We start from the raw sequence: 27,783 nt of genomic DNA, 5'->3' as shown, positions 1-27,783 counted from the left end.
TCACACATCATAGTACTGTTTTCATTAGGCTAAAAGTGATTTATTAAGCAGTGGCATTTAATGAGAGTTTAAGCAGAAACACCACACTGGACTGTTTATTGACGCAACTCAAATCTCACAATGTAACAAGTAAGTTAGGAAAAAAGAAGAACACTTGATGTTTTGGGTACTGTTTTTAAAAGGGCCAGATAAAGATATAAATTCATTACTTATAGCCTGGATAATCGGCGATTATTTAAACATGCAATGCATGCTACATAGAAAAGCTGGTTTTAAACCAGACTTTCAAAAATGAAGAGTGATTGTTCATTAAGAGAAATGGTAGAACGTACTGCTGTCTGGAATTTGCCGGATCCCGCACCATTAGCACACCGTGATTACATTTAAGGGATTCCACCTTAGGCTTTTGTTCATCATGCAGATGGTGAGACTTATTTTCTGCAGGGATGAAAAAAACCAGAAGGGAAATGTGGTGGGTAGTGAGCATGGCTGAGAGGGACTAATGCTACTCAGTACGCTTTACAGTCTAATTAGAGGAAAATTTGTGTGCTTTTTATGAAGAGAGAGACAGGAGAAGGCAAGAGGAACACATGAAGGGATATCAAAGCACTAACAGCTTTTTTGCTACCAGAATTAAATGCTAACCCCAAGGTGCACTGGTAAAGCTGTACTTACGCAGCAAATCAATACAAATGGTAGAGCCCTTTAGGTGGCTATATTAATGTCATTTTTAAGGAGCAGCTAACTTGCTAATGAAGAGCTACGTTACTAAGAAACCTCATGTCCAAATTAGTAAGTAACGGCTAGTCAACTGAATCTTACCACATTAATTTACAGTTGGACCTTGCTGATTCATATTAATAATTATGCAAGCCATTATGAATGATTGAACTCTGAATTCACAAACAAGTAATTGCAGAAAGGCAATCGTACCACTGCACGCAGCACAGTTGTTGATTTTGTGCGTCAGATTTAATTTCCTTTTAATTGTTTTTCATGATACATTACGTGTGAAATAGTGCTACGTCAAAAAATGCAATAAACCTTATTTTCAGGGTCAGCCATAATTTCCTCATAAAAAGAGCAGACAGCAATGTTTTTATATCAATTTCAAAGAGCACAGAGTTTAGAAAGTTTAAAGAGCAATTCAGTGAGAATCAGCTATGCAGTAACCGCTGCTATCTAGTAAAGTATCTAAACTGTACAAATTCCAGTGCTGAAATAAGGGAGAAGATCTCTCAGGATCCTTAGAACAGGAAAGGACTGCAGTATCTCAAGGTGAAGTGAGCAGTGCGAAGGTCTGCTTTCTGGTGGTGCCTCCAGGTAACGGCACTTGAACGTTAACGTTTCCAGGATATTAAAAACGCAGAAAGCAAAAATGATTTGTCAGTCATGATGGGTGACCAGCGTTTGCGAGGGGAAGATGCTGGCAAGCTATGCACAGTGTCAGCCACGACCCGCAGTGGGACCAGTAGTGTCCTCCATGGGGTCTGGATTCAGCGCCCACTTTTCTGGAGCAAGAACTGCAGGATTAGTTGCACCGCGCTATTGCTTTGCTGTTGCATGACAGAAAGAAGGGGGCTGTAAACCACAGGTTGTAAACCAGTTGTCTTCCAAAGAAAAGACATTGTAGGTTTGGTCCTAATTCTGTTAAAGGTGGTAAAAAAGCACAGGCTTCGTTTCTGTGATTTACTTATCAAAAAGTACAAAAGAAATGTCAGCCTGTAAATTAGTGAACGCTATCATTATTTTGTAAATCTGCCCAATGAAGTAAATCACAGATTCATTGTCTGTAAGACTACTGATTTCGCTAATTACTGGGTCAGAGCAGTAACAGAGTCCTAGATTAATGGATTTAACAGGAGTGACTAAAATGCATGGCCAAACAGGTGTTCAGCGAGGAGAACCGTACAGCCAGGAGTTAAATAGCTTTCTTGCTACAGCCACGCTGTTGGTTCGACATTTGTTTGATAGTTCTGCAGTTGTAAGTGAATTTTAAGAAATTGCAAACCAGGGAATATTCTATGTTCTCGGTGATGAAGAGCGATGCTTTCCGGTGGTGCTTGGTGGGATTTTATACAAATTAGTCTTGCTTTCTACCTGTGTAAACAAGCTATCTTTCAAAATTACTGGTCAGGTGATAGTTAGCAGGAAATGCTCGCGGTGTTGGTAATAGCAGCAGCTTTCTTCTGACTAGCCAGGTAGTGGCAAAACCAAGAAGGAATGAGGTAAGCTGCAGCAAAAGCACGCCAGCATTTGGGTAGCTTTCTCCATCGTACGCCAAAAGCACCAACGAGGTGCTCATCGGCGGTAAACTGCCCAAGTCATTCAAGTTGAAAGTATCCAAAGGTGCTAAGGAATGACTTTGAGTATTCTGAGGACTGAGTATTTGCGAACTGATAGAGTGTCTTCCAGATGTAGCTGATACAGCCTGGAGATTTTGCATTTCAAGCATTGCATTTCTTCTTAAAAAAAGAAATTTAAACCCAGAAAAATGGACATCCAGCTTAGGAAAATTCACCATGTTGTACTAAGTGTGGGAAGCTACAGAGAGGAAATGAGACTCCACGCTACTTAGAGATTAACAGGGGATTATCAATGACTCTGTACCGTGTACTACAAAAACGTGTGCTGCTCTGCCTACGCGTACAGTGCTGGATGATGGACGATACAGCTCTGACCAGAGTCCCACTGAGTTTAATGGGACGTACGGCGGGTCAGCAGCGAATTGTAGGCTGCTTTGTGAAGAATCGTGCGTGATTTCGAGAGACCTGTATTAATGATTATTTAGAGACATTTAACAAAAGTTGCAAACAGATTCAAACCACTTCATAGATCGCCTGAGCTTCTGAACTTGGTTCTTTCCTCCGAGTTTACGCGTGTCGGTGAAGGAGCGGGGATGGCAGGCATGCAAGGAGTTGAATTTGGTTGTGTTACTGTTTCCATAAAAGCTCTGAGTAGCGGAAGAACACCGACAGACGCGGCGTCCTCAAAACCCGGAGTTACAGTGTGCCAGCAGCCGGCAGAGGGGTTCTCGAGGGCACGGTCCCAAGGCGCGGGTGCCCGCCTGCCCCTCCAGCTTCTGCAGACCCCCGCCTCGTCCCGCTCTCGCGGCAGAGCAGTCAGCGGAGGGCCGCGGTTTGCGTTCCCTTAACCCGATTCTCGGCGTGCGCGCGCGCTCTGCTAATTTGATAAGCTCACCTGCTGGGAGGGATTACTCCACGTAGTTTAATGAGCCGTCGGGGCCGCGTTCCCAGTGCGGTAGGTGTGCCCGCAGGCCTGTCCCCAGTCAGGCTGTCAGCAGGCTCGGGGAAGCAGTGAGAAAAGGAATGGAAGTAATTAAAAACGTATTACAATCCTCATATTAAAAAGAAAACCACTATTTTTCAGGCTGTAATAATGAGATTTATTTTCACATTGAGAGGAATGAGAAAAACCTTTTTTTAAAAATCAGTTTCTGGGGTTTTTTGCCATGTTGGATACATTCATAGCACTGCTTTTAGTTTCTCTTTCTGCCACTGATTTTTTTTTTTTTTTGAGAGGATTTCACCTGAAATTTTCCAAGAAAAGCACCCAGTATGAAATGCATAAAGACAGAATCAACAGTGGTCCTTAGAAGCCCATCTTTAATAACATAAGTGGAAATTACTCGGGCCTGGCTTTGCTTCGTTGTCGTGAAGGGAAGAAGTTTGGAAAACGTTGCAGTGGTGTGATAAAACTGATCTGTGTGAGTCCTACAGCTGTGCCAGGCTTGGGAATGATAACAGATTGGTCTACCAGAGTAGATAAGCTCACTCCACAGAGCTGGTCTTCACCCTTCTGCCATTACTTTGTTCTCATGGAATTTAAAATGATTTATAAAAACTTGAATTACTGATTTTCTTTAATATGTTTTTTTACCTTATATCTTGTGCTTTGTTTTGTTGTTGTATGAACCGAGCGTGATATTCTGAAGGTTTTTCATTCAATTTCTAAGGTTTTCTGGCTTTCACATCTCGCTGTCAGCAATGCAGACCTGCCGCAGAGGGCAGGAATGCTGCCGGAGGTCGGTGTCGGGTCCTCGCTGCCTCTGCTTTAGAGTGCCGGGACACCCCGCAGGCGTGCGGCGGCTTCAGAATTACCTTTCACGGAGGCAGAAGCCTTGTTCTCCGAACGTGGTGCGCGGTTGCAAATGAAATGGAGAATAAATACAGCTAGCGCTCAGACGGAAAGCCGTGTGCCTGCACGCTCCGGTTTTGCTCGCTAGCAGTGGCCAACTTTGTCCGTTTTATTTAATGCTGTGTCTCTTGAAAAGGGGAGGATTCCACGTCTTTTGTACAGGACGCCACTAAATATTTTCCTCCTCCTTCCCTTTCATCTAATGTAGGCTACACATCACAAATGAGGCAGAACAGACTTTAAATATTGTTTGTCAATGAAAGGCGAGACCAGCTTCCTAGCAACAAAAAGGATGTCGCTTATTGTCTTCAAAAGGAGACCATTTCATCCCATCTCGTTACAAATGCCTTCCCGTGATAGCTTCTGTCGATATAAAAGTCTGCCAGCAGGGGATCCCGTTAGGAAGTGACCAAGTTTGAAAACCCGTTATGCTCCTGGCAAACGTTGTCATCTTGTACATATTTAGCCTGATCGCTCTGGCAGGTTATGAAAGACTAAATGGTGCAAACACATGTGGCAGATGCCGTTCTCGTGATAGTTGAGGAGCCTTTGAGCCTCTGTTGGGAGCATGCCAGCTTCATCTCGTATACTGAAGAGCATTATACTTTCAAGCCTTCCACGGCGTGCCCTCAGGGACCGCTGCTGAAGTGGTAATAAAATTCAGAACGAGCCTCAGAAAGTCAACTTGTTGGTTTGGCTTCGCACGGGTTTTTTCATTATTAAACCTTCCCTTTAGCAGCCATATGTAGATCTGCTTTCTCAAACACGCCACCGTGCCCCTTCAGAAAGGTGATTCTAACTGAAAAGATAAATAGATAGCAACGCCGAGCCGGCAAAGGAAGTGGACTGTTCCTGTGAAGTGTATCTTTAAATTGCCTTTGGTGGTTACGCTTCTTCAGGTGAAGGGAAGTAAAGGGAATCTGGGAGTAAGCGTTGCTCACTGGTAGCTCCTCTTGGCAGCCTATCTAGAAAAATTGGACAAGACATTCTCCATTCCCCAAAAAAAGGGCATTTTATTTACATTAAATAATGCAGACTGGGTGACACAGTCCAGGTTGTGAGCTCCAAATCTGGGAATGGTGACGGTAACAGCTAAAAATGCAGTTATGGACTGAGCTGGTAACAGTGGCGGTAACGCGTAGCATCCCCGAAACGTCGTATAAACGTCATTTAACGTAACCTCGCAGTGAGGCGGGTGAACACCTTAACCAAGGTAAGGCAGTCGGGAGATGTGCCTCAGTGAGAGATGAAATCACCTTATCGGGGTTCGAATGAAAACTAAGATGCCAGCTTGAAAACAAAACGTTTGGCCAGCGGAACAGGGCTTTTAGCTGGGCGTATCAGTAAGAATAGTGTCTTTAATTATCTTAGTGTATTCTTCTATAACACCCCCCCTTCCCCCCTTTGCTGTCTCATATCAACATTAAGTGTTTCTGTTGGGTGGGGTTTCCCTTCTGAAATGGAAGGGGTTTTAAATATTTGGGGAATATCCTGTTCTTTTCCAGCTCTCTGTACACGTTACAGGTATATAATTACTTAAAGATACTTAAAGCTGAGCTCATCTCTTCTAACGTTTCGTATCTGAACGAATAGGTAGTGTCAGTCGTGGTAACGTGCTACCAGAGGCTCCTAGGCTGGGCAGTGCTTACCATAGCAAGAACGCGGGATTTGTAGTAGTGTCAATAAATATTTATACTGTGAAAACATCTATCGGAGGGAGCCCCGCTGTGCTGGACACTGTGCAAATCCAGGAGAGGCAGCCCTGCCAGCCCGCGACACAAAGAGAGACGCAGATGAAGGGGCACAGTGGGAAGGGGAAGAGAGCTTCTGAAGGGATGAGTATGTAAAAACCCAGCAAAGTTCTGCCAGGTGCACAAAGCGTTATTAATTGTGCAGGGCTTTAGTGAGAGCTGAAGTTTCATTCAAGAGTGGGAGGGGGGAAATCCTGCCATTTGATGACATTCACGGAAAGAAAAAATCTGCGACAAGGAAACTGCATGTTAGTTTTCTGTAGACAGATATGTCAGAATTATTAAACTTGTGTAGTGCCTTTTAAGTTGCTTTATCCAGCTGTTCATTTAAAGCCCACGCAACTGAATCAAGCGATAGCGTACGCATACTCCTGACAGCAGCGCCAAGCGCGTGCTGCCGTGCCAAAGACGAGAACGTTGGTCGCAGGCATGCAAACGCCCCCGTGTTAAAATTTGCTGGGTGACCCTGCTGACGTCTGTTCCGTCGTTATTGGGACGAACGCGGCGCACCTCCTGACTCCAGTTAGCATTAACAAGAATTACATGCAGAGCATCTCGTTCGAGCTGTAAAAAATATTTTTCATTTTAGAGGAAAGAGAAATAAATCACAGCTTTGTAATCTAGCTGCCTCTGGTTATATTTACAGCCTTGAGGTTCTACATCGAGTCATGTCCTCTCCATCCTTTTACTCCTTTTTCAAAGAAGAATGCTGTCATGAATGCTGCTGCTGAAAGAAAAAGTTACAAGAGCTTCCTCCTAGAATAGGTTCAATTTAGCTTCAGCGTACTAGTGCAAAGAACATATTGCAACACTGTGGTGGCCTGTTTTTCTGGCCTTTATTAATCCAGAAACCTTAATGATGAACAACATTTGTGTCATTGTCTACACAAATTTAATTTGTTTATGCAGCAGTTCAGTTAATCCTGCAATCTGCTTTTCTCAAATGAGGACAGATAATGGAGACACCGTTCTTTACAGGTCTTCAGGCTTTTAAATTCTGATAAAATCAGGATTCTTCACTGGGTCTTGCCACAGCTCTGAATTAAGCCACTTTAAATGTAATTACTGAAGCTGGCTGTACATCAGGAACATCCATTAAAAGAATTGATTGACCATGCTGTTACGGGAGGCATTTTATGAACAAACGATCATGGTGGGTCCAGAACTGTAATTTATAAAGGCAAAAAAGCAGGTAAATACTTTATTAGTGGTTAATGAGAGGTTCACAAGATAACTAAATTTCTTCTTTTTTAACCAGCTACTTCAGGGAACCTTGGTCCATGGCCATCTATCACGATCGGTTTATTGATCTCAAGAAGGAGCTGCGCCAAATCCTGATGTCGGAACAGGTAAGAAAAATGACTGGCGAGTGCATTTTATTATTTAGGTAATTTGTTAGTGTTGTTCACTTTGGTTTCTTCTCCCATCTTTCTCTTAAAGCTTTAGGTTTCTGTTTAGCTATTTCCTCTGGGAAACCAGCAGATCCTGTACCTCACGGGGGGGGGGGGGGGTTTACCAAGTACATCATATTGTTCAGTTTCGTTATTTGGGCACATTCTCAAATTTGCCAGTAGAACTTTAAGTTGCTTTGTCTTCCTTCACAGCATTTTTGCATTATATGTGCAGTTTAGTACAACTACCCAGGAGAATCTGGAGGCTTACTTGTTCAGTTATCCCCTTTGTTTATTAATGTTCCCTAATACGAATACACTACGGGCCATGCTAAACCTGTCTCAGCTGAGCCTATGAGTAGTAGATTTTTCAACACCTCCCCACAGGGAATGGCTTTTGTAGCCGAAAGAGTGAAAGCAACTGGCTTTTTCAGCGATAAGTGGATTTCCTGAATAAGGATGAAATTAAAATGTTTGCTAATGCTGTTTACAGCTTTGGCCTTAGTACCAAAGAGATGGAGGCATAAAGTCTCAGCAGCCTGTAACTCTGCCTGCTCAGCATCCAAAGCCCCCTGCGCTCCACGAAAAGAACTGCTAGCTGCAGATTTCCAACACCCCCAAGAACTGCCTCCCCCGCCCCCTGATGAATTTCTGGCTGATCTCAAACAGAATTTGCAGTCTGGATCTTGATACTTCCAACCCACTGCTTGGGACCAATTTTCCCCTCCCTCTCCTCACACTGCTTTTGCTTTTATTTAACGCAACGCAGTTCCGTGTGACGGCAGGATTTTTTAAGTATTCGCTCACAGAGTTTTAAGCTGTGCAGAAAAGAAACAGAATCAACTCTAAGTGGGGGCAGGGTGACAAGAGGAAGGGACGCTGCATAGTGGGCAGCCCACCCGTGCCCGTGGCCCAAACCGGCGTGCTGTCGTACATCCCAGCTGTAACCACACAAATGCTCGACCCCTGCCTCCTCCCAGAACGGCTAGATGCAATTTTCCTCCTATTGTCGTGATACAGAAAGTGCCTCAGTGCAGTTTTATTTTCGATTCTCTTGGAAGACATCTATAAAAGAACACAAAATGAAATTCTGTGCAGAATGGGAGGCCTGATGAGAAGTGTTTTTCTTGCCATCATTCAACCGCATTTCGCATGCTCAAAGTGTGAACAACTTCAGAGAAAAGGGAATTGGTGTCCTACAAACGACTCGCCTTACCCTTTTCTTGTTGCAGTAGTCCTGACACACAAAAATAGTCTCACTGAATAGACTGAAAGCACCTCGATGAGTCAGAATTGCTTACGTGAACATAGGTGACGGTATCTGCATCAGAATGCAAATTTCTCTCTACTTTTTGTATTTTTATTTGGATTTTCTTCACGGTGATTTTAACTATATTTACTAAATGTCACATTTACATGTTCTCCTTGGGTGTTCCTTCTAGGCACGTTGCCAATACATAGTATGTACCATGCACTTATGGAATATATCTGAAGTGCCTCGGGGCTGGCTGTATTTCTGTACGGTGCTCGTATTCCAGCTCACTTCAGCATGCAGATAAACTAGTAATGAAATGTAAAAATGAGGGGAAAATACACCTGTGAAAGAGACGTTTAAGAACTGGGAGGGTAAATACACAGAGGTCAGGCATTTCTGGTTGCAGTTTCCACAGAAACTGGAAATAGGTCTCACGCATTTAGGGAAAACGTTTATGGCAATGATCACTAGTAGTAAGTACTATATGCACAGAAACGCCAGTTACAGCTGGGACGGGGACTACGTTTTTAACCTGTGCACTGAAATTGTCACCCGGGCACCGCACTCGACGTCTGTGTGGCTCTTGCACAGGACGCCCTTGCCCGTCGCTGAAAGGCGGGCGATGGTGATGGCGCGGGGAATGTTTACCCTTCCGCGGGATCACAAACATGTGTTTATTTCAACATGCAGAGCTCCAGCTATGCAAACATGCAGATGGCGGGGCTGGGTTTTTGCACCTACATCAGCTGTTGAAGTATTACAGCAAACTGAGGGCACACATGTGCAGCGTGAGATTTTCTAGCGAAGGCACTTGTCCTCAATGAGAAATAAGGGTCTGATTTTCAAATTGCAGCTGGGGTTGCTCTGCGAAGTCAGTTAAAAGCAGCTCGTAGATTAGGCATCGGGGGAATTTCCCGATGGAAGTGTGTCAGCAGTGGCCGCGTCTGGGGTCGGACCCGTCCGCGGGTTCCTGCGCACGAAACCCTTGGTTCGGTCCCACGCACGCGTGGCGTCTGCGCCCCTTCACGCAGACAAGCGCGGGGTGATTTCGGAAGGGACAACAACCGAGCGGTGCTCTCGGGTGGAAGTGCCGGTTAAGCGGGAGGCCCGCGGAGCCGGTGGCCGCGCCGGTGGCCGTGCCCGCCGCCACGCCTGCCCGGGGAGGGACTGCCCGCCCGGCCCCGGGGTGCCGCCGGTGCGAGCCGCGCTCCGCGCCGTCCCGCTGCCACCCGCGTCTCGCCCCCGACGCGTTTTCACGCCGGCGTCGGTCCCTGCCGCCGCGCTTCCCGTCTCAGGTGCGCGGCCCCGGGGCGCCGCCGGGCCGGCCGGCCGTCTGACCGCTCTGCCTTGCAGGTGCCCGGGTCGCCCCCCGCCGCCGAGCCGCCCCCGGAGGACCCCGAGGAGCAGAGCCCCTGCCCGCCGCCGCTGCGGGAGCCCGTCCTCCGCTACCTGCGCCGCCACCGCGCCCACCTGCCCATGTACGCCCCGGCCAGGACCGCCGGACCCCCGCCGACCGCAGGTGAGGCGGCAGCGCCGGTTCCGCCTGGCAGCGCCCCCCCGCTTTCGTAAAGCCGCGCCGGGGTGAAGGGGGGGGGGCGTGTGTGGGTGTGTGTGTGTCTCGGCGTGAGCCCCGCCGGGGGAAGGGGACACGGCTCTCGGTGTGCACCCCGCCGCGGGGGGGTGCGGGGGGCGCGGCGCGTGCCCGGCGGGCCCGCAGCTGTATGCTAATGCACAGCGGGTCACCCCGCCCCGCGGCACGCCTGTCCCACCGGGTGGGGGGGGGGGTGCACGGGCAGGGCGGCCCCACGACCCCCCCCCGCGGCCCGCCCCGCTGACGGGGTGCCCGGGAGAAGCGGCGGCCCCCGGTGCCGGTTCCCCCCCCCCGCCCCCGTCTCCCCGCGCCCCTTTGTGCCGCCCGCGGGCGGGTCGCGCAGCTTTATGCTAATGAGGCGCACAAAGGCGGCGAGCGGGGCCGCGCGGGGGGACCGGGGGGGGACCGGGGGGGCCGCCGCTCGCTCGCGTGCCGCCCGCGTGCCCCGCCGCCCCCCACAAAGGCGCGCGGGACCCGGGGAGGGGAGGGGGGGGGCGGCGCTGCCCGCACGCACCCCTGGGGCCGGCCGGCTGCTCGCGGCGGGGGGCGCCCCGCTGCTCGCCCCCCCCCCCCCCGCCGTGCCACCACCTGCGACGCGCGGAGCAGCGCGGCCCGCTCCCCCCCCCACCCCCGGCGTGCCGCAGCGCGGAGCTCTCCGCGCAAAGTCCCGCGTGGGCCGCCGCGCAGGCTGGGGCTGCTTGGGGCAGGCTGGGGCTGCAGACAAAGGGTTAAGGGGGAGCGGGGCCGCGGCCCGGTGCTCGCCCCGCAGCGGCTCCAGGCGCCGGCGGCTGCACCTGCCGCGGCCCCGCCGCGCTGCATCTCCCGCACACCCGGGGGAGCGGGCACGGATCCCCCCAGTCCCCGCCAACCCCTCCCGGGGCGCATCCTCGGCGTCTCCGTCCGCGGCGCGTTTGCTTTTACATCCCCCTGCGGCGTGCGGGAAAACGGGGAACGGGGGTGTCCCCCGCGTCAGCTGCTTCGCCTTGCACCGAACGCGTAACGCTTCCGACGGAAACCCGCGAGCCGCGCCGCTGCCGCCGTCCCCATCCACGCGGCTGTGCCGCGGAGCCGGGCCGAGCTCGGGGCTGCCGGGACAGCGGGAAGCGCGGCCGGCCCGGGGTGGGGTGCGGTGGGGTGGGCGGGGGAGCTGCGGGCCCGGCGGAGGGGCGCACCGAGTAACAGGTTACCGCCGCAGCACGCGTCCCCCTCGCCCCTCGGTAGCGCGGGGTTAATTTCCTCGGCGAGGGCGAGGGGCAGGGCCCGGGCCGGCCGGCGGGCTCGGTCTTTATTCCGCCGCACTCGGTTAGACCCTTGGTTTAGCACCTGATGCCGGCGGCGGACAAAACCCGCCCGCCGCACCGGCGGGCCGCCGCGGCACCCTCCCGGCGGGCTGCCCTCCCCTGCGCCGGCAGCCGCCACAAAAGCGACTTTCTGCTCCTCCGGGTTCCCTTCTCCCCGCGCCGCCGGTGCCGGCCTGCCCCCGGCAACAGCCTGCCCGCCGAGAGCTGCCGGCCGCTCCGTGCCGGACTCTCCGGGGGCCGGGCGCTGCCGCCGCCGCCGCCGAGCGCATCCCGGCTCCCAGAGAAGGGAGGGGACGACTCGGCCTGGCGGGGCGCGGAGCTGCCGCCCGCTCCCCGGTCCCGGCACCGGCGGGAGGCAGCGCCCGCCCCGGGGCGGCACACAAAGGCCCGCGCGTGCCGGGCCGTGCGGCGGCGCGGGGCGCGGAGCGTGCGGGAGGCGGGGCCGGGCGTGTGCCGCCGCCGGGGGCCGCGCGGGCGGGCGGGGGCTCAGGTGCACCCGCTCCGCCCGCCGCCGCCGCCCGCCGCGGCGCCGCTGATTGGCCCGTCCCGCCGCCGCCGGCCCGAACAATGGCCCCGGCCCGCTTAAAGGCGGCGGCGGCCGCGCCGCGGGCAGAGCGAGGAGCGTGCGCCGCGGCCGCCGCCGGCGCGGAGGCGGCGCGAAGATGCCCCGGGGCTTCCTGGTGAAGCGCAGCCGGCGGCCCACCCCCGTCTCCTACCGGGCGCGCTGCTGCCGCGAGGCCGCCGCCGGCTCGCCGCTCCCCGCCGCCGGCGGCGCCCCTCCGCCGCCCCCGCCGCTGCGGGACTCGCCGCCGCCGGTGCCGTTCGGGACGCCCGATGCCGCCGTGCAGGCGCTGTACAGCCCCACGCGGCCCGTCAGCAGGGACAAGTACCTGGAGCGGGGCTTCAGCCTGGGCTCGCCCGTCTCGGCCGAGTCCTTCCCCGCCCCGGCCGTGCCCGGCACCATGGACCCGCTCCTCTTCGCCCCGGCCGAGCTCAAGCTCTGGGCCGCCGCCGCCGGCCACGCCGAGCCGCCCGCCGGCCACGCCGCCGCCGCCCCCGGTCCCGGCGGAGCCCCGGCCGCGCCGCCCGCCCCGGCCGCGCCGCCCGCCTCGGGCCGCCCGCCGCCCGCCAAACGCCCGCCGAGCGCCGCGGAGCCCGGCCGGCAGAAGGCCCCGTCGGGCAAGAAGGCGAAGGCGATCCGCAAGCTGACCTTCGAGGACGAGGTGACCACGTCGCCCGTGCTGGGGCTGCGCATCAAGGAGGGCCCGGTGGAGGCGCCGGCCAAGGCGCGGGGCGGCTGCGCCCGGCCGCTGGGCGAGTTCATCTGCCAGCTCTGCAAGGAGGAGTACGGGGACCCCTTCGCGCTGGCGCAGCACCGCTGCTCCCGCATCGTCCGGGTGGAGTACCGCTGCCCCGAGTGCGACAAGGTCTTCTCCTGCCCCGCCAACCTCGCCTCGCACCGCCGCTGGCACAAGCCGCGCCCGCCCGCCGCCAAGGGCGGCCCCGAGGCGGGCAGGGCGCCGGCGGAGGAGCCGCCGAAGGAGGCGAGCGGCAGCGGCAGCGAGCGGGACACGCCGAGCCCCGGCGGCGCCTCGGAGGCGGGCTCCGAGGAGGGGCTCTTCGAGTGCCCCCGCTGCGCCAAGCGGTTCCGCCGGCAGGCCTACCTGCGCAAGCACCTGCTGGGCCACCCGGCCCCGGGACCCGCGCCGGGACCCGCACCGGCCCCGGAGCCCGCCGCCGAGGAGCCGCCCGCGCCGCCGCCCGCCGAGTGCCGCCTGTGCCCCGTCTGCGGGGAGACCTTCCCCAGCAAGAGCAGCCAGGAGCGGCACCTCCGCCTGCTGCACGCCGCCCAGGTCTTCCCCTGCAAGTACTGCCCGGCCACCTTCTACAGCTCGCCCGGCCTCACCCGGCACATCAACAAGTGCCACCCGTCCGAGAACAGGCAGGTCATCCTGCTCCAGGTGCCGCTGCGTCCCGCCTGCTAGAGCCGCCCGTGCCTTCCCGGGGCCGAGCGCGTCCCGCGGGCTGCGCTTTGGACTCGCCACGCGATTAGCTTTAATACGGCTTGTGAACTGCTGGAATCTGGCTTTACGTTCACCTTTCCGGGGTCTCTTTATTTTATTTTCTTTTTTTTTTTTTGTTTTGTTCGTTTTGGTTTTTATAAATGTGAACAGATCAAACCGCTTGAGGAGAAATGAGAATTTCCTTTAGTGTAGCCACAAATGCCTTGACTCTGCTGTTGATGGTCTCCAGAAAATGCTGTAGAAACTGCCTTAACTGTGACATGCCAACTTTCTGGTTTTGTTCGGTTTTGCCCTTACTAAGGTAGCTCATGAGTTGACTATCTGTATATGTTGGTTTGAGTAATTATGTTATTTATTCGTTATTTATTTATATTAATTATGAAGATTGATATTATTTGATCGCAGATATTCTAATGTGCTTTTTTGTCTCCCCCTGCCTGCCATTTCACTGTGCGTTTTAGAAGATCTTTTTTTCTAAAGGGGTCTGCTAAAAAGGTTTTAACTTTTATACCTAGAATGACACACGATCTTAACCATTTTATCCTGTGCAACTGACAGCTCTTACTTTTAGATGCAATCTCTTTTTCTACACACATTATTTTCTTAACTGTTAGCTATTTATAGAGTGCTTCGATAGAACTGTTTCAACTGTATAATTATTTACTATTCAAATAAAATATTTTCAAATTCAAGCGTGCCCCTGCTGCCTCCTGCTTCTCCCTGCCGGGCTGGCCCTGGGGGGGCTCGGGGGGGGACGGGGGGGGGGACGCGGGGCCGGGCTCAGCTTTCTGCTGGCAGGGCACCCTGGTCGGCACCAGCCTGCTCTGCACCCTTTGATGAGATTAATTAAAAAGGAATTAAAGGGGGGAGAAGAGCAGGGTGAGGTGTGCCCGGTCCTGGGGGAAGGTTGCCGTGCCGCGTGAGGGGACGCGCTGCCCCGCGGCCCCCCCAGCCCTGGCCCTCGCCTCCAGCTGTCAGCGGGCACAGAGCGTCCCGGGGCTCTGCTCCTGGCCCTTGGGAAGAGCTGTGGAAGAGTTCCAGGGACCTTCCCCTGAAAGCGTTGCAGGGACAACACGAGGGGAGGGGAAACCGTGAAGGAGAAGTGGAAAGCTTGCAGAAATCCTTGCCTGGGAGAGGGTGTGCGGTCTGCTTGGGCAGCTCTCCCTTGTGCTCGGCGCTCTGAGCTGTGGGGCTGGGGGGCTCAGTAGAAAAGCTGCATCCTGCTTTCACTATGAACTGGGGAGGCTGGTGCAAGGAAGGCTGAGCTTTCTGCGTGCCGGTCTCAAGGCTAGAGCCTGGCCCTGCTCTGCCCTGTGGTGCGATTTCTGCAGCGTCCTGCAATAACGATGGGTTTTTGGCAAAACCGGCGTACTAGGGCTTCCCTCTGGAATGGGGGAAGACACCAGTGCGTGGGAAAAATTCGCAGGGCAGGGAGAAAGTGAGGTGCCAAGCACCCCTGTTCACCCTGCAAGGGGAGAGGCGGCCACGTCCCGTAGCCTGCGGCGGGGCTCTGCGTAGGACGTGCCTGGTCCTGGGAGCGTTTTAAGCAGCAACGGGTTGGGGTGATCAGTCCCGATGTGCGCGGGTGCTTCAGGGCTGTGTCTGTACGTGGGAATTGCATTGGTTTGGTCAAAAAGTAGTTTCTTAATTTTTTTTTTAGCAAAAATTGTTAGAGTATCAGTGTAATTGGGGAAGATGTACGCCGGGTCAGTAAAACCCCTCTCGCGGGTGTTGCAGCGCAGCTGCATGATCTCTCCCCTTGCCAGCAGGAGAAGCCACGGAGCCGACCTCATGGCACGCGGATCTGCTTGGCACTCCCCAGTGCAAATACCTTGTCACCTCCTGGTCTGGGCTGAGAGGTGTCAGCCTGGGTCCTTTGGCACTCTCCATCTTGGGGACGATAACGCCTTTGAGGCTTTTGCTGGCCAGAAGAGGTTTCCAACCTGTTCTGCCACGTTCACTCACCTAAAGGCTCTTGTCCGAGACACGGCTGCTTCGCCGTGGGAAAGGCAGGTGACCTTCTGGAGCTTCCTGCAGGGAAGCTTCCCAGGAAACGTCTGAATACTTTTTGATGTAGCAAAGCTTCTAGAGAGAGAAAATCTTTGTAGAGAGAGCTTTCCTGTTCGTTCAGGCTAAAAGGCACCAGAGCCAGTATGCTCCTGCTGCCTTGATTCCTAGGAAACCGGCTTCGTTATACCAGGACTGACTTCAGGTCTAGGCGAAGCCGTGGGTTTAGCTGTAAATTGATACACTGAGAAGGAGAACGTGGCCTCAACAGCCTGAGAGATACTGGCGGCAAAACATGCTTGGCAAGAAGCGTGGTTTTGCTTTTCCCGGCGTCCCTGGCCTCGGAAAGCCCCAGATGCGGGCTGTCACAGCGCGGTGTGTGGCAGCTGCCCGCGGGCCTGGCAGACCGGGCTCTCCGCTCACACCAAACGGCGTTTGCCCAGCGCGCGTGGCCGTGCTCTCGGGCCGTCGGACACCGCTTCCAGACCGACGCCCAGCGCATCCTTCAGACGGGTCCAGAGGCTCCGTCCAGGTCTCGACGGCAGTGCCCCCGCTGCAATCTTTGCTCTCAGCCTGTGGCACTGCAGGGCACAAAACAACCGCTTCATCGCGGTATCCATTTCCCAACAGTCAAGTAAATTCCTGCCTGTTCCGGTAGGAGTCAGATACAATCTGTTGGGGTCGGAAGAATTTCCCAGGTCTGTAGGGCAGCCATCGGCACCCACGCTTTTGCATCTTCTGCTGACGGCAACACACGTTGCGGTGGAAAGTGTGGTCAGTGGCGGCTCCTGGTTTGGGGAGGGGTAAGGAGGGGTGAAACTGGAGTGCTTTGCAAACTGGGCTCCGTTCACAAACACCCTGTAAAGCAGGGGACTGGCTTTTGGCGTCGCGGGGCTACAGCAGCCTTGGCTGCTCGGACGGCACCCCTCCTTCCGGCGGCGGCACGGCTGCGCAGCTTTGGAGGAGGTCGTGATGAGTGTGAGGCACCGACTGCCCGAGGGATTTTACGGGGAGCGATCCGCCTCGCCGTTCTCACCTTTCCGCGTCTCTTGTGACACTGGCAGTGAAGGGCATCGCACCACCGCTCCCCGCTCACTGCAGGCTGCCTTTGGGCAGTATTTTGGGGAGGGATCTGCCCCTACCCGTCACTAACGTGGAGCCGCTCCTCCCCTGCGCCGTCCCCCCGATGCCGGACCTCAGCCCGGCTCTCCCCTGCCTCCACCTCCATGCCCATGAGCCCGGCGAGCCCGCTTTTGGCCCAGTGAATACACCGAGGGCGAAACCGGAGCTTGACCAGCGCCGCTCGCAGCAGCTTCTGGGAATGCAGGTGTTGCCTTTTCGGTGCCATGGTCTCGCCATCCGGCAGCGCAGGCCGGCCAGCGCTGTGCAAACAAAGCCTCCTGCTGTCAGCTAACAAATCAATTTGCTGATGACTCTGAATGCATCCAGCAGGAACAGGTTTGGGCACCGCGGAAAACGCTGATCCTACCCCAAATGTGACACGATTTCCAGTTCTTGGAGGCAGTCGGTGCGCAGGCACAGCGGTTGCTCACTCGCTGTGCACATGGGCAGGGATGTTTGCCCGGTTTGCAAACTGCTGGAGCCTTCCTCCTCTCTGAGCGCACAAAGAGCTGAACACATGGTCTGCAACGGATTGTTTGCAAACTGAGAGGAACCAGGGAGATTAATTACAGGAACCTTCAGGGTCCTGAAAAACGCAGCTCGCACACCGTCACTGAGCTGCGGGCGCGGAGCTAGCGAGAGGCTGGGAAGAGCTTTTCCTGCCGGCAGTGTCACCGCCAGCGCTGCCACGGTGATGCCGCTTCTCAGGGGTGAATTTTTTAGCAGTTTTGGTATCAGCAACACGGTCACTCGCAGCCACCCGTGCAGTAGGTGCACCCATCGGCTGCCTCGCTAAACACAGGTGGGCACAGCCAGAGTTTTGGGGGGCTGGCTGTGCAGCGGGCAGCTGCCTGGCCTTGCCGAGCATCTTCTGGTTTGTTTGTTGGGTGGGAGGAGAGTCCCAGGCCTGGGGTGAGCCCGGGGATGGCTCTGGGAAGGGCTTTTGCTTTGGAGTTCAGACCTCTTCCGCCCGCAAACCTGTTCAAAAACCTGCGTCGCTTTTTAGTGAGCTGGCGGGGGAAACCACTCCTGGAGCCGCAGGCGTTTCTCCCGTCCGTCCCCAGCGGGGTGCTGCGGGGTGCCATGGGGTGCTGCTGTGTGCCGCGGGGTGCCGCGGGGTGGCACAGGGCAGCAGTGCCGACGTACCTCCCATCCCGCTGCCCGCTCGCGAGGGTGCTGGGTCCCAGCGGGCGTTTTGGGGCTACTGCAGCCGGGCGGTACGGCGGGCTACCTGGGGCACCCAGGCGTCTCCCCTGGGCGAAGGACAGGGTGCCTGGGCTGCCTGCGTTTTGCACATTGCATTCAAACATCTCACATCCTTCCATGCAGATAAAAAGCCTCATTACGGCGTTAAATGGTTTTAATTAAATTTAGTTTACAATCCGCATAACAAAGGTCTGCCTCGTGGAAACGTTTGATATGTTAATCAGCGAGATGGACATGCCAAGCCTGGCCTTTCCTTTCACCGCGTCCTGCAGATAAAGGCTCCGGGGCAGGACACCGGCAGGGTTTTTTTGTTTTTTCCTTTTTTAAATCTTATTTAATCTAAGCGCACGTCCAAAAAGATATGTAGCGTCTTGCAAAGGCACAAACATCCCATAATACTCTGCTGCCGATTTTGGCGTTACCGTCGGTACAGGAGAGGCTGAAATGGGGCCGGGACGCTGCGGCGGGGCGGTGGCACGGGCAGCCAGCACCGGGACGCGTTTCGGAATACGTCCTCCCTGCACGGTAACTTGGGCGGGATTGCTAGCAGCCGTCCGCCAGCTCCAGTTAAATCACCTGTTCCTTTCGGAAAAGAACCACTGGTTTTAAATAATAATTAATAATAATAATAATAATAATAAAAAAAAAAACCCTTGCAGCTGTGAAGCCCAGCCGGTTCCGTGCCGTGTCTCCCGCACTCCGCATGCCTCACCCACGCCTGAGCACCGCGGTACTTTTAGACAAAGTTAATTTTTTAAAGCTTTTCTCATCTGATGGGGAAGTTGATTTACGGAAAGGCTTTCCAAGCGGAGCAAAGCCGCTGCCCGTGCCGCACCGGGGGTCTGGGTGGCCTGGCCTGGCTGCGGCAACAGCCGGGGAAGGTGGCACAGTCCAGCCCGGTGCAGACGGGGATTTGTTTGTCCGGCAAGGAACAGTCATCATTTCATTTGCTAATTTTACAGGTTTTCATATGTAAATGACGGGTATTGCAATACCGGCTCAAAGGGAAAAGCCCAAAACCCGAGGAAAATGCCAAACATCTGCACGGGATGGGGACCTAGATTTTGACCCGGAAAATTTTATTTGAATTACACACACACGCGCATGCGAAATAGAGATTTATTACGTGGCATAAATTATAATTCTCCATAAAATAAATAGAAGATTTTCATTCCTTTCTTATCAGTATATTTTATAGAGATTATCTACATAAGTATACTTCAGAATAGGTAGTAGAGGGTATAATATGTTACAGATAATGTATCATATAATGTATATTATGAATTATATATTGCCTATTATATAATAATATGATATATAATCATATTATAATCACATTATATAATATATGCTACAGATAATGTATCATATAATGTATATTATGAATTATATATTGCCTATTATATAATGCATACTATGATGCATTACATATAGTATATAATACTATATATGCATTATATATCATTATTGATACATTTTCAATGTTCATATAATGAAATAACATTGTCCTGTAGAATTTTTTTAGTAGCTTTATAGGTATATGTATAGGTGCACATACGTATGCATACATGCATACATAACATGGATTATACATACATCTTGTGCATAATCTATAATCCATTGTATTATATACTGTCTATGCCGTATATGATACATGCATTATGCAGTATATAATATCATGTATTATATATTAATTATATTATATTATATTAATTATATTATATTAATTATATAATCTATCTCATATTATTCATACATTGCTGAGATGATTTATATAACTATAATTTTTCTTATATAATTGTTTTAATAAAAGTACACTGCACATGTTATGCATACAATATTATAGTTTATATAGCAATGTGTATGTATATCTAAAGTATATACTAGCTATGTCTGCATATGTACCTATGTATGCATACATAATGTATATGTAACATAGCACATATGTAACTTATAAGCCATATCTTGATAAAATTAATAGATATATAATTAATAGTACTATCATTAAACAAATATTAATGAATGAATAATATACAATATATTATCTAGTTAATATGTAGTGTAATATATTGTGTATTATATACTGTATATCACATATACATAGATTATAGTTTGTCGATTATGTATATTATGCTTATTATAATGTAATATCATATGCACATTATATCTGTATATTTAATACAATACATATTATACAATATATATTATATCTAATATACATATATATATAAAATACCTAATATACATATAGAGAATCATAGAATCCCAGAGCCCCAGCCTGGTCTTGGGTGTGAAGGGACCTCCCAGCCCACCCAGTTCCAACCCCCTGCCATGGGCAGGGACACCCTCCACCAGCCCAGGTTGCCCAAAGCCCCATCCAACCTGGCCTTGAACCCTGCCAGGGAGCCAGGGGCAGCCACAGCTTCTCGGGGCAGCCTGTGCCAGGATGGTATGCGTAACAGGAAATGTTAGATATGTAATTTAATATACTGTGGCATGGAATAAATAGAACATAATATGCATAATATATAGTGTTTATATAACGCAGAACATATTAATAGATATAGCAATAAGATAATACATATAAAAGGCATTTTATGTATAAATTTATATATAAATTAATTTATTTTATATTTTATTTTATTTTTAATACATGTCGGTCTGTGGACACTTTTCTGCCTGTTGCTGGGGGCTGTTGGGCCGATGGCGCTGGGGGTGGCTCAGGCCCGTGCCGGGTGCGTGCTTGCCCCCCGCGCGCCCCGCGTCCTGCCTGCACCCGCTGCAGCCCGCGGCCGGGTCGGTCCCGCCTGGCAGGGCCCCGGTGCACCCACCCACGCCTGCGCCGGCGCGGGGACACCCAGGGCGACCCCCCAGGTGTGTGGTGCGGGAGTGGGGCTGGGGGCTGCGCCGGGTGCTGCGGGTCCGGGGAGCCGCGTGCGGAGGCAGCTGCACGGGGACCCTGCTGACGGGGGTGCACGTGTTTGTGTAAATACCCGTCCCCTGGGGTGTGTGGGCAATATACAGCTCAAATAATGATGCAAATTAAATTGGACGGTACAATTAATGCCCTGTAAATTATCCAGCTTCCTCCAGCGTGACGCGGCTGTCGTACACCAGCAGCGAGCGCCCCTCGGCCACGGGGCCTCCAGCCGGGGCTGCGCCTAGGGAAGGCGGTGGTTGGGCTGCGGCTGCAGCCCTGACCCCTCGGGACCCGGGGACGCCCCGGCCAGGTGTCCCCGTCAGCCGCAGGGACACGGAAACGTCCCTCACCCCGTCGGTGCCGGGCACTGCATGGCTCCTGCGGGGACGGCGTCACCCCGGCTGATCTCCGGCGCTCCCGAGCGCGGTTCTGGCAGTTGCCGCACCGCGCGGTTTGCCGCCCCTTGTCCGGGAACAGGCCCGTTCCCGGCTGCTCCCGAAGCTCAGCGCTGGGCCTGGGACAGGCGTCACGTCACGAAAGGCGGGTGGAAGCCGGGTTCCTACTGCCTAGTGAGCGTGCAAAGGTATTTCTGCACCTGGAGACGTTCAGGGCTTTATCTGGAGCTGTTTGCATTAATTCTCCATTTCTGGTTAAAGCACCTGAAAGCAATTTAAGCGCAAACTTTGCCGGCTCTCTTCAGCAAAGGAACAGACATTTCCAAGTGTCTTTTCCCACTGCGAGCTAATTCCCTCGCGTTCCCGCTGACAGGACGGGCGGTAATGCGTAAGCACCCCTGACATAATTACGACGGAGAGCACAGACCCCCTTCATTTCCTTAAGTGATGGCTCCATAGAGTAGAAAAGCACCATTAGCAACATATTGGCTTTAATGCCCATGCAAATCGCTCGGCAATAAGGCATGATACGGCTCAGGAAGGGAAGCCTCGTCAGCACGCGTTTCTTGCAGTGAATAGTATATAAATAATGTCTTCTGGGGGCTCATAATGCTCTGTAATTATTATCAGCAAAATGCTGTGAGCCCCTTCAGTGGCGGCCACAGCTCACGTCGTCGTCGCGCAGGCTCCGGGAACGCTGCCCTGGGAATGCTGCACCGGGAGCGCTCTCCGGAGGGGCCGCGTCCGCGCTCAGCCAAAGGGCTGGCGGTTGGAAAACACCGATGTAAGGGATGTGCTCGTGCCGCCCGAACGCTGCGATACGGCTCCTAGGGACGAGCTGCAGCAGCCCCTCCAGCGCTCGGTAGCAAAGGGCTCTGCGTGATGGGGAATGAGACAAAAAAAATAGCCCGAAATGCAAGAGAATGGTCTGCAGCCAAGGGCGCTGTCTTGGCCAGCAGCACCCGTCTGCAGCAGAGGTATTTTATACCCGTAAGCACGTGTGCGGGGCTCAGCTTCCCGCGAAGGACAGGCTGGTGAGTGTGAACGGCCCCGGCACGCTCGCGAACACGCCTGTGACACGTGGACTGAAACACTTGCAAACCTTAAAAATCTTTTACTGTGTCTCTTTCAGGTGGCCTGCCCTTGTGAGCAGTGACAAGAGTAAAGACACTTTAATAAAGAACATAGTTCTGCAACCAGCTTTTATTCTTCAGAAGAGGAGGTTAAAAACCCTCGTATTTTGCCCTGAAGCTGTTCCTTACACAGACAAAGGCAATTTTCAGTGGTATTGGCAGAAGTCAGCCCAACAAATGTGCCTTCTTCCCCTTTTGGCCCACGGCCGGCGGCAGCGTGTCCAGGGCGAGACCGTCCCCGTCCCCCCGCGCAGTGGGAAGGGCTGGGGGGCTGGCGGGAGGTTCCCACCCTCCGGGGGTGGCTGGGAGCCGGGGGGTTGCCAACAGCGTTGCTGAGGTTCCCCCAAACCGAGAATACAATCGGGCGAACGCGAGGTGTGAATGCGCACGGCGCTCGGTTCAGTCACGGCGTGGCGGTAACGCGGTTTTGGCTTCGCCAACGCCAGCTTTAACACAAAGCTCTCTGCGGCGTTTGAACGGGACCCGCAGCCAGGACGCCTGGAAGGCTGCGCCTTGCCCAGCGGCTCCGGCTGCCCCAGCCAGGCAGCACCGCCCGGACACGGGGCACGGCCGGCAGCCGGTGGGAAGGCTGAGCGCCGGCACGCACCATGCAGGTACGTACCCATCTTTTGCTCTTTTAAGGGTTTTGTTTTGAGCTGGGACTTACTGCGTTTGTCAGGCGTAACCAGACAGCTTTGTTATCCAGTTCGCTGTAGAAAAACACAGCTGAATTTTTACAAATTAGCATTTCTGGATTTTTGACATTAGGCAAATACTATTTTCATAGGTATTTTAATTCTTCCCTGAATGAGAGATGCGTATTGCTCTAAAGGAAAAAGTCTCCTTTTATTAAGAAAAATCCCTTTGAAATTATTTCAGACCATTTATTGGATAATCAAGAACAAGACAGCCTTGCCAATACAGTCCTGAAAACAAAATAAATTAAAATACACGTTTTATTTTCTAATTTCCTTTACCAACACACAATCAGTAGAACGCAAAACCAAAACGCGAGGCAGAAAATGAAACCCAACCCCCTTGTCCAACAAGGCTGCTGTTCCCAGCAGGACAGCTGCGGTGCCCACGTCCCGGCCAGCTCCGTGCTCGGCAGCTCCCGCTCTGGGCACCTCTGCCCCTCCGACCAGGAGACCCTGCGCGGAGCCCGCAGCAAAGGCCGAGCGGTTATCAAAGAGCGAGTCCCTGCTTACGGGGCTGGACGCTGACGCAGACAGACGTTCACACCTAAGTAGCAGTGCAAAACAAGAATGCTGGCCCAGTGGTGCGTTTTGCTTCACCGACACGCCAAGCCCTTCCCTTCAGCCCTCACACCAAGTTCGGAGGTGTGCGTTTGAGTGCCGAGCAGCAAAACAAGACCGGAACAAAAAGCAGCAACGGGGCCCAGACCGGGAGGGGGTCAGGAAGGCCAGAGGGGTCTGACACAACACTTGAGAACGGGCGGACGCTGGTGTTCACAGCGTGACCAAACCAAATAACCCGATGCTATTTGCTTTACAGCCGCCTCGTCTCGCCCCCCGCGCGGCAGGAGGGCCAGGGACGCCCAGGGGCGCGTGGTGTCGCCCCGGGGGAACGCGGTGCTGCCCCGGCGTCGAGGGTTTTCTGCCTTCGCTCTGGCCACCCCCGTTCACCCCGAGTGGTTGCAGGACGTCTCTCCGATTTATTCTGTTTTTACAAGGCAGGGGTTTTTAGCTATAAAAATTATCAGCCCTAGAAACCTATGATACACGTAGATGAAAGACATTTCCTATTGAAACGACAGGATTTGCTTACTACACAAAGTGCCAGTTAATTTTATTCTGACTAGAGATGCTTCAGGTTGTAGGCTATTGCTCTGACGATGTGACAGGGGAGGAGGTTACCTAAAAGAGGCGCACTAATTATTCAAACCGCGGTGAGAAGGAGTGGTGGCAAATGTGTGGCATTTGCTCTTCAAAACCTGTGATTATTTTTATTTGTCTAGTGAGTGGTTCCCAGTACACCGCCATCACGTGCGCTGCTGCAAACAACGCAGCGATCCCAAGGCCAGAGGTGCTGCTGAGGAAGAGGGCTTCTGTCTACAAGAAACGCAGCGACGTGAAGGTGAGTGGCTGAACCCAGCTGGTGCGGGTTCCTCCTGAATTCCAGGTAAATGACCTCTTTGACAATTACTAATTCTCAGCTACGTGCACAGAACTGGTGCGGGATGGGCCAGGCAGGAGCAGGGGAGCAGAGGCTGAACGCAGACTGGAAAGCACCTCTGTCGTTCACCCACACTCCAGAGGAGGGGAGCGGTTCTTAGGTGGCTAGTCAGGTGAAAACCTCTATTTGGCCAAAATTCCCTGATACAGAACTGAGCGTTGACCGGACTGACTAAAAGCAGTGCTCTAAAGTTACAGGAAATAACCGGTTTCAGTCCTGGTTCCTGTCCGCTTGCCGTGACAGCGGTACTTGTGCACCGGTGCTCGGGGAGAAGAGCGTGCCGCCACGCCAGTGGTGGGAGCTGCCATCGCCTTCGTTCTCTGTGATGGCAACGATCCAGTGACATGCACGATGACAACGCAGGTGATGTCCGATCATCACTCGTGTCTGTCTGAATACGTGGGAACTGCAGTTTTACAGAGCCAACCCCTCGCCCGCCCCCTCCGACACACGCTCATCCCAAGCAGCAAGTTCTATAGGCGCAGTAAATAATTTATCTGTTGGAAGGTCTCCTGGGTTCCCTCGGCCGGAGTTCTGCTCCCGCAGCACCTCAGTTGGAAGACTTGCTGAGGGCGCTGGCGGAGCGGCGAAGCTTCCCGGAGACTCTGCTCTTCGAGGCACGTGGTAACGTGGGCGAGGTCTGGTCGGCCAGCTCTATGCCTATGGTGACGGTAAGGTCGGCGCTTGCGCTGGTGGTGAGGCAGCCTGGAAAACAGAACGGGCAGATAAAAAAAATGACCTCAGGAAAGAAACAACCCGCCTGTCTTTGCATCAGAATAACTGCTCGGCAAAACGCAGGCCCCCCCCCCCCACCTCTTCTTGCAAATTAATCTTGGGTATCACTCGCGTGAGCTTGACGTTTATAGTAGAACTTTGGCCTGGGCAGCTGAGGAACCGCCCCACCGTGCTCTCCTGCAGAAATAAGGAATTTGTCTTTGCCAGCTTCCAGAGAAAGCGAGGAGCGGCCGGGCAAGCGGCAGCAGCGCTCAGGCGAGCACGTGAGCCCCCGGCAGCAGCCACTTTTGGGCCAGGTGTGGACGCACCCTTCAAAGCATCAACAAAATCCACATAACGGAGCCCAAAAAATGGTTCTTTCAGGGGTGCGCTATGTAAAGTTCCCATTTTTGCTGTGTGTCACTGAACAGCTCTTTTGTATTTAACCTACTACCGAGTGCTGGAAACGAGCTTCCATAGCGTGAACGCTTTCATGAAATTCACCTGGAAGGTGTCTTAGCCTCCAATAAAACCCCAAAGAATCCCAATTTCTTCTAATTAGTTCCACTACTTAACAGAACTCTTCAGTGCCCATCGCGCCCAGTGCACTCCCGGCCACCGCTGAAGTTTTTTTTTGTGGGCTGGGGACCCGGATGGCTCCAGCGGCGTCTACTCGTGTTTACGCTTTGTTGTTCAACGACATTAAGTTGCCTCTCAGTTATTCCCCACAGGCGATTACGACTAGAGGCCGGGAGTAAGGAGGCTGGCTGAATGAGGACAGGTGAGGATACAGCCGTTAAACTCAGAAACAAATGAATAAACCGGGGTGCGTGCGCGGCTCCCGCCTCTGCCCTGCGCGGCTGTAATGGTGCCCCGAGGAATACGAACGCGCATGCTGCAACCCAGCCCTGCTCTTGCTGCTGGGGTTCTGGCCTGTCCCGAGGCGTTTCCCGGCGCGACTGTCATTTCATCAGCTCCCCTGGGGTACGGTATTTTTAAACCATGTTACGATTCTCTCTCTGAGCCCTGACACAAAGGTTTTTATGGGGGGGGGGTGGGACGGAGGAACAGCCTCGCGGGGAGAACGGAGGAAGCTCTGAGCCCACACGGAAGGTCGGGGCCAGTCTCGGCAGCTGCGTGGCCACCTCTGAACTCCAGACTGGTTGTGTTTTGCAGCGCAAACCAATTTCCAATTCAGCAATAAGCTGTATTTTCAGGCTGCACCTTTATTTGCTGCTGGTTTATGCAACTGGCGATTACAGGGATATCTTTCAACGCTCCCTTCAACTTTATTGGCCCGGGTGACTCTTAAATGTGCAGAAAATGCACCAAAAGGCAGCCGGTGCCTTGGCTGAAGCTGCCCGTCAGGCTGTGGTGAGCAGGGACAACCTCGCTCGCGACCAGGGCGAGCCTCGTCCTTCTCAAACGTGCTGGGAAATCGGTCACGGCTTCCGAGGCGGACAGGGCACCGGCGGGCAAGGTCCCGGCCCAGCGCTCTGCAGGCACTAAAGCGCCCGGGGCTGGATCCACCTTCTAAGGACGAAGACCCGAGCTGGCTCGGCTGCGTTCCCAACACGGGGCTGGAGCGGTTCGGGGTATTTTAAACCCTACAACCTACCTCACCCCATCACGGGGACCCGCAGCAGCCCCACGCTGCGCATTTTAGCAGCTTGCACCGGTCCCGTTACTTCTTGGGAACACTGCTTGGAAACTCCATGGCGTTTGTGGGGCAGAGGCAGCATTGCGTTCTTTTCCTCACCACGAGGTTTAAAACTTTGTCCTCGTGCGTTAGCTAACTCTGGCTATTGCACTGACGCGGTGAACAGAACAATGCCGAGGTCGGGCGGCAGCTAAACCCAATCCCTCAGCCGGTTTGCATTTCAAAGACACTCTTTACTTACCAGATTTATACTTCAAGACAATTGACTGAAGGGGAAATATCACATTTTTAAAAAAAAAAAAAAAGGTGAAAAATGTGAGTTAGCGTGCAAAGGCATTTTCTGTGAAAAATGTGGAGCTGTCAGTTTGGGATTAAAAACAAAACCTGCGGTGCCGTTCGCGGGGAGAAAAGCGTGGGGGAGGGAAGGGCTGTGAGGGAGGTGTCGTACTTTACATTCCTGCAGTTAAGCAGAATGGCAGATGGTCAAAATAATACAGTTTTCACCAAACGGACAAGCTCAAGCAATATTCATGCAAGCGCTGAACAATGCATCGCCTGCGCATATGAAAGCAGGGCGGCGGGGGCAGGCGGGGGTGCGGGCGAGGCACACCCCGCTCCGGGAGCACCCGCAGCATCCGCCCGCCTCGGGACCCAGCACATTCCTTCAGTCCCAACTTTCTCCCGGCGAGTCCTGAGCTATGCAATCAACCTCGGAGCCCCCCGAAGCCGCCTTGATTGATAGGGAGACAGCAGCTGCAGAGTGAGCAAGTAATAACCGCAGAAGATAAAGCCTTTCATACAAATATTATAATTCCACTTGCAAGCTGTCTGGCACGATCTCTAATTACTTGGCCTTCTTGCAAGGGGAGCCCGCAACTCCGTCCAGAGACGAGGCCCCGCGCGCTCAGCTGCGCGAGGGAGAGAGGCCGGGCTGCGCGCACCCGCCGGCACGCGCCCTG

The 27,783-nt window shown here is 53.5% G+C and overlaps 3 protein-coding genes across 15 annotated transcripts in view; 2 read left to right on the top strand and 1 right to left on the bottom strand.

Moving 5' to 3' along the window:
- The window catches only part of CFAP61 (cilia and flagella associated protein 61), a 113,431-nt gene extending 89,063 nt beyond the window's left edge, over positions 1-24,368 (top strand). Inside the window, exons 24-27 of one of the 3 annotated variants that reach the window (XM_054821613.1) lie at positions 7,168-7,258; positions 9,909-10,074; positions 22,254-22,868; positions 24,233-24,368. In XM_054821613.1, coding sequence (XP_054677588.1) covers positions 7,168-7,258; positions 9,909-10,074; positions 22,254-22,270 — 274 coding nt within the window. In that variant the 3' untranslated portion in view covers positions 22,271-22,868; positions 24,233-24,368. Of the gene's footprint in view, positions 1-7,167; positions 7,259-9,908; positions 10,125-22,253; positions 22,869-24,232 lie in introns of those variants that run through there. The other 2 variants (XM_054821614.1, XM_054821612.1) reach the window with 2 other exon arrangements.
- INSM1 (INSM transcriptional repressor 1) lies at positions 11,882-14,078 on the top strand. The gene is given in 2 exon segments (XM_054821620.1): positions 11,882-12,066; positions 12,069-14,078. Coding segments are annotated over 2 exon segments (1,416 nt in total). The 5' UTR covers positions 11,882-12,014; the 3' UTR covers positions 13,433-14,078.
- RALGAPA2 (Ral GTPase activating protein catalytic subunit alpha 2) overlaps positions 23,128-27,783 on the bottom strand; it is a 127,231-nt gene continuing 122,575 nt past the window's right edge. For 6 of the 11 annotated variants that reach the window (XM_054821601.1, XM_054821600.1, XM_054821607.1 and 3 more), the window contains one exon: positions 23,128-25,155. In XM_054821601.1, coding sequence (XP_054677576.1) covers positions 25,001-25,155 — 155 coding nt within the window. In that variant the 3' untranslated portion in view covers positions 23,128-25,000. Of the gene's footprint in view, positions 27,091-27,783 lie in introns of all 11 variants that reach the window. The other 5 variants (XR_008576521.1, XM_054821603.1, XM_054821608.1 and 2 more) reach the window with 5 other exon arrangements.

This window comes from Grus americana, chromosome 3 (assembly GCF_028858705.1).
Source record: "Grus americana isolate bGruAme1 chromosome 3, bGruAme1.mat, whole genome shotgun sequence".
NCBI classification, from domain to species: domain Eukaryota; kingdom Metazoa; phylum Chordata; class Aves; order Gruiformes; family Gruidae; genus Grus; species Grus americana.
This window is presented reverse-complemented; position numbering and strand designations above follow the sequence as displayed.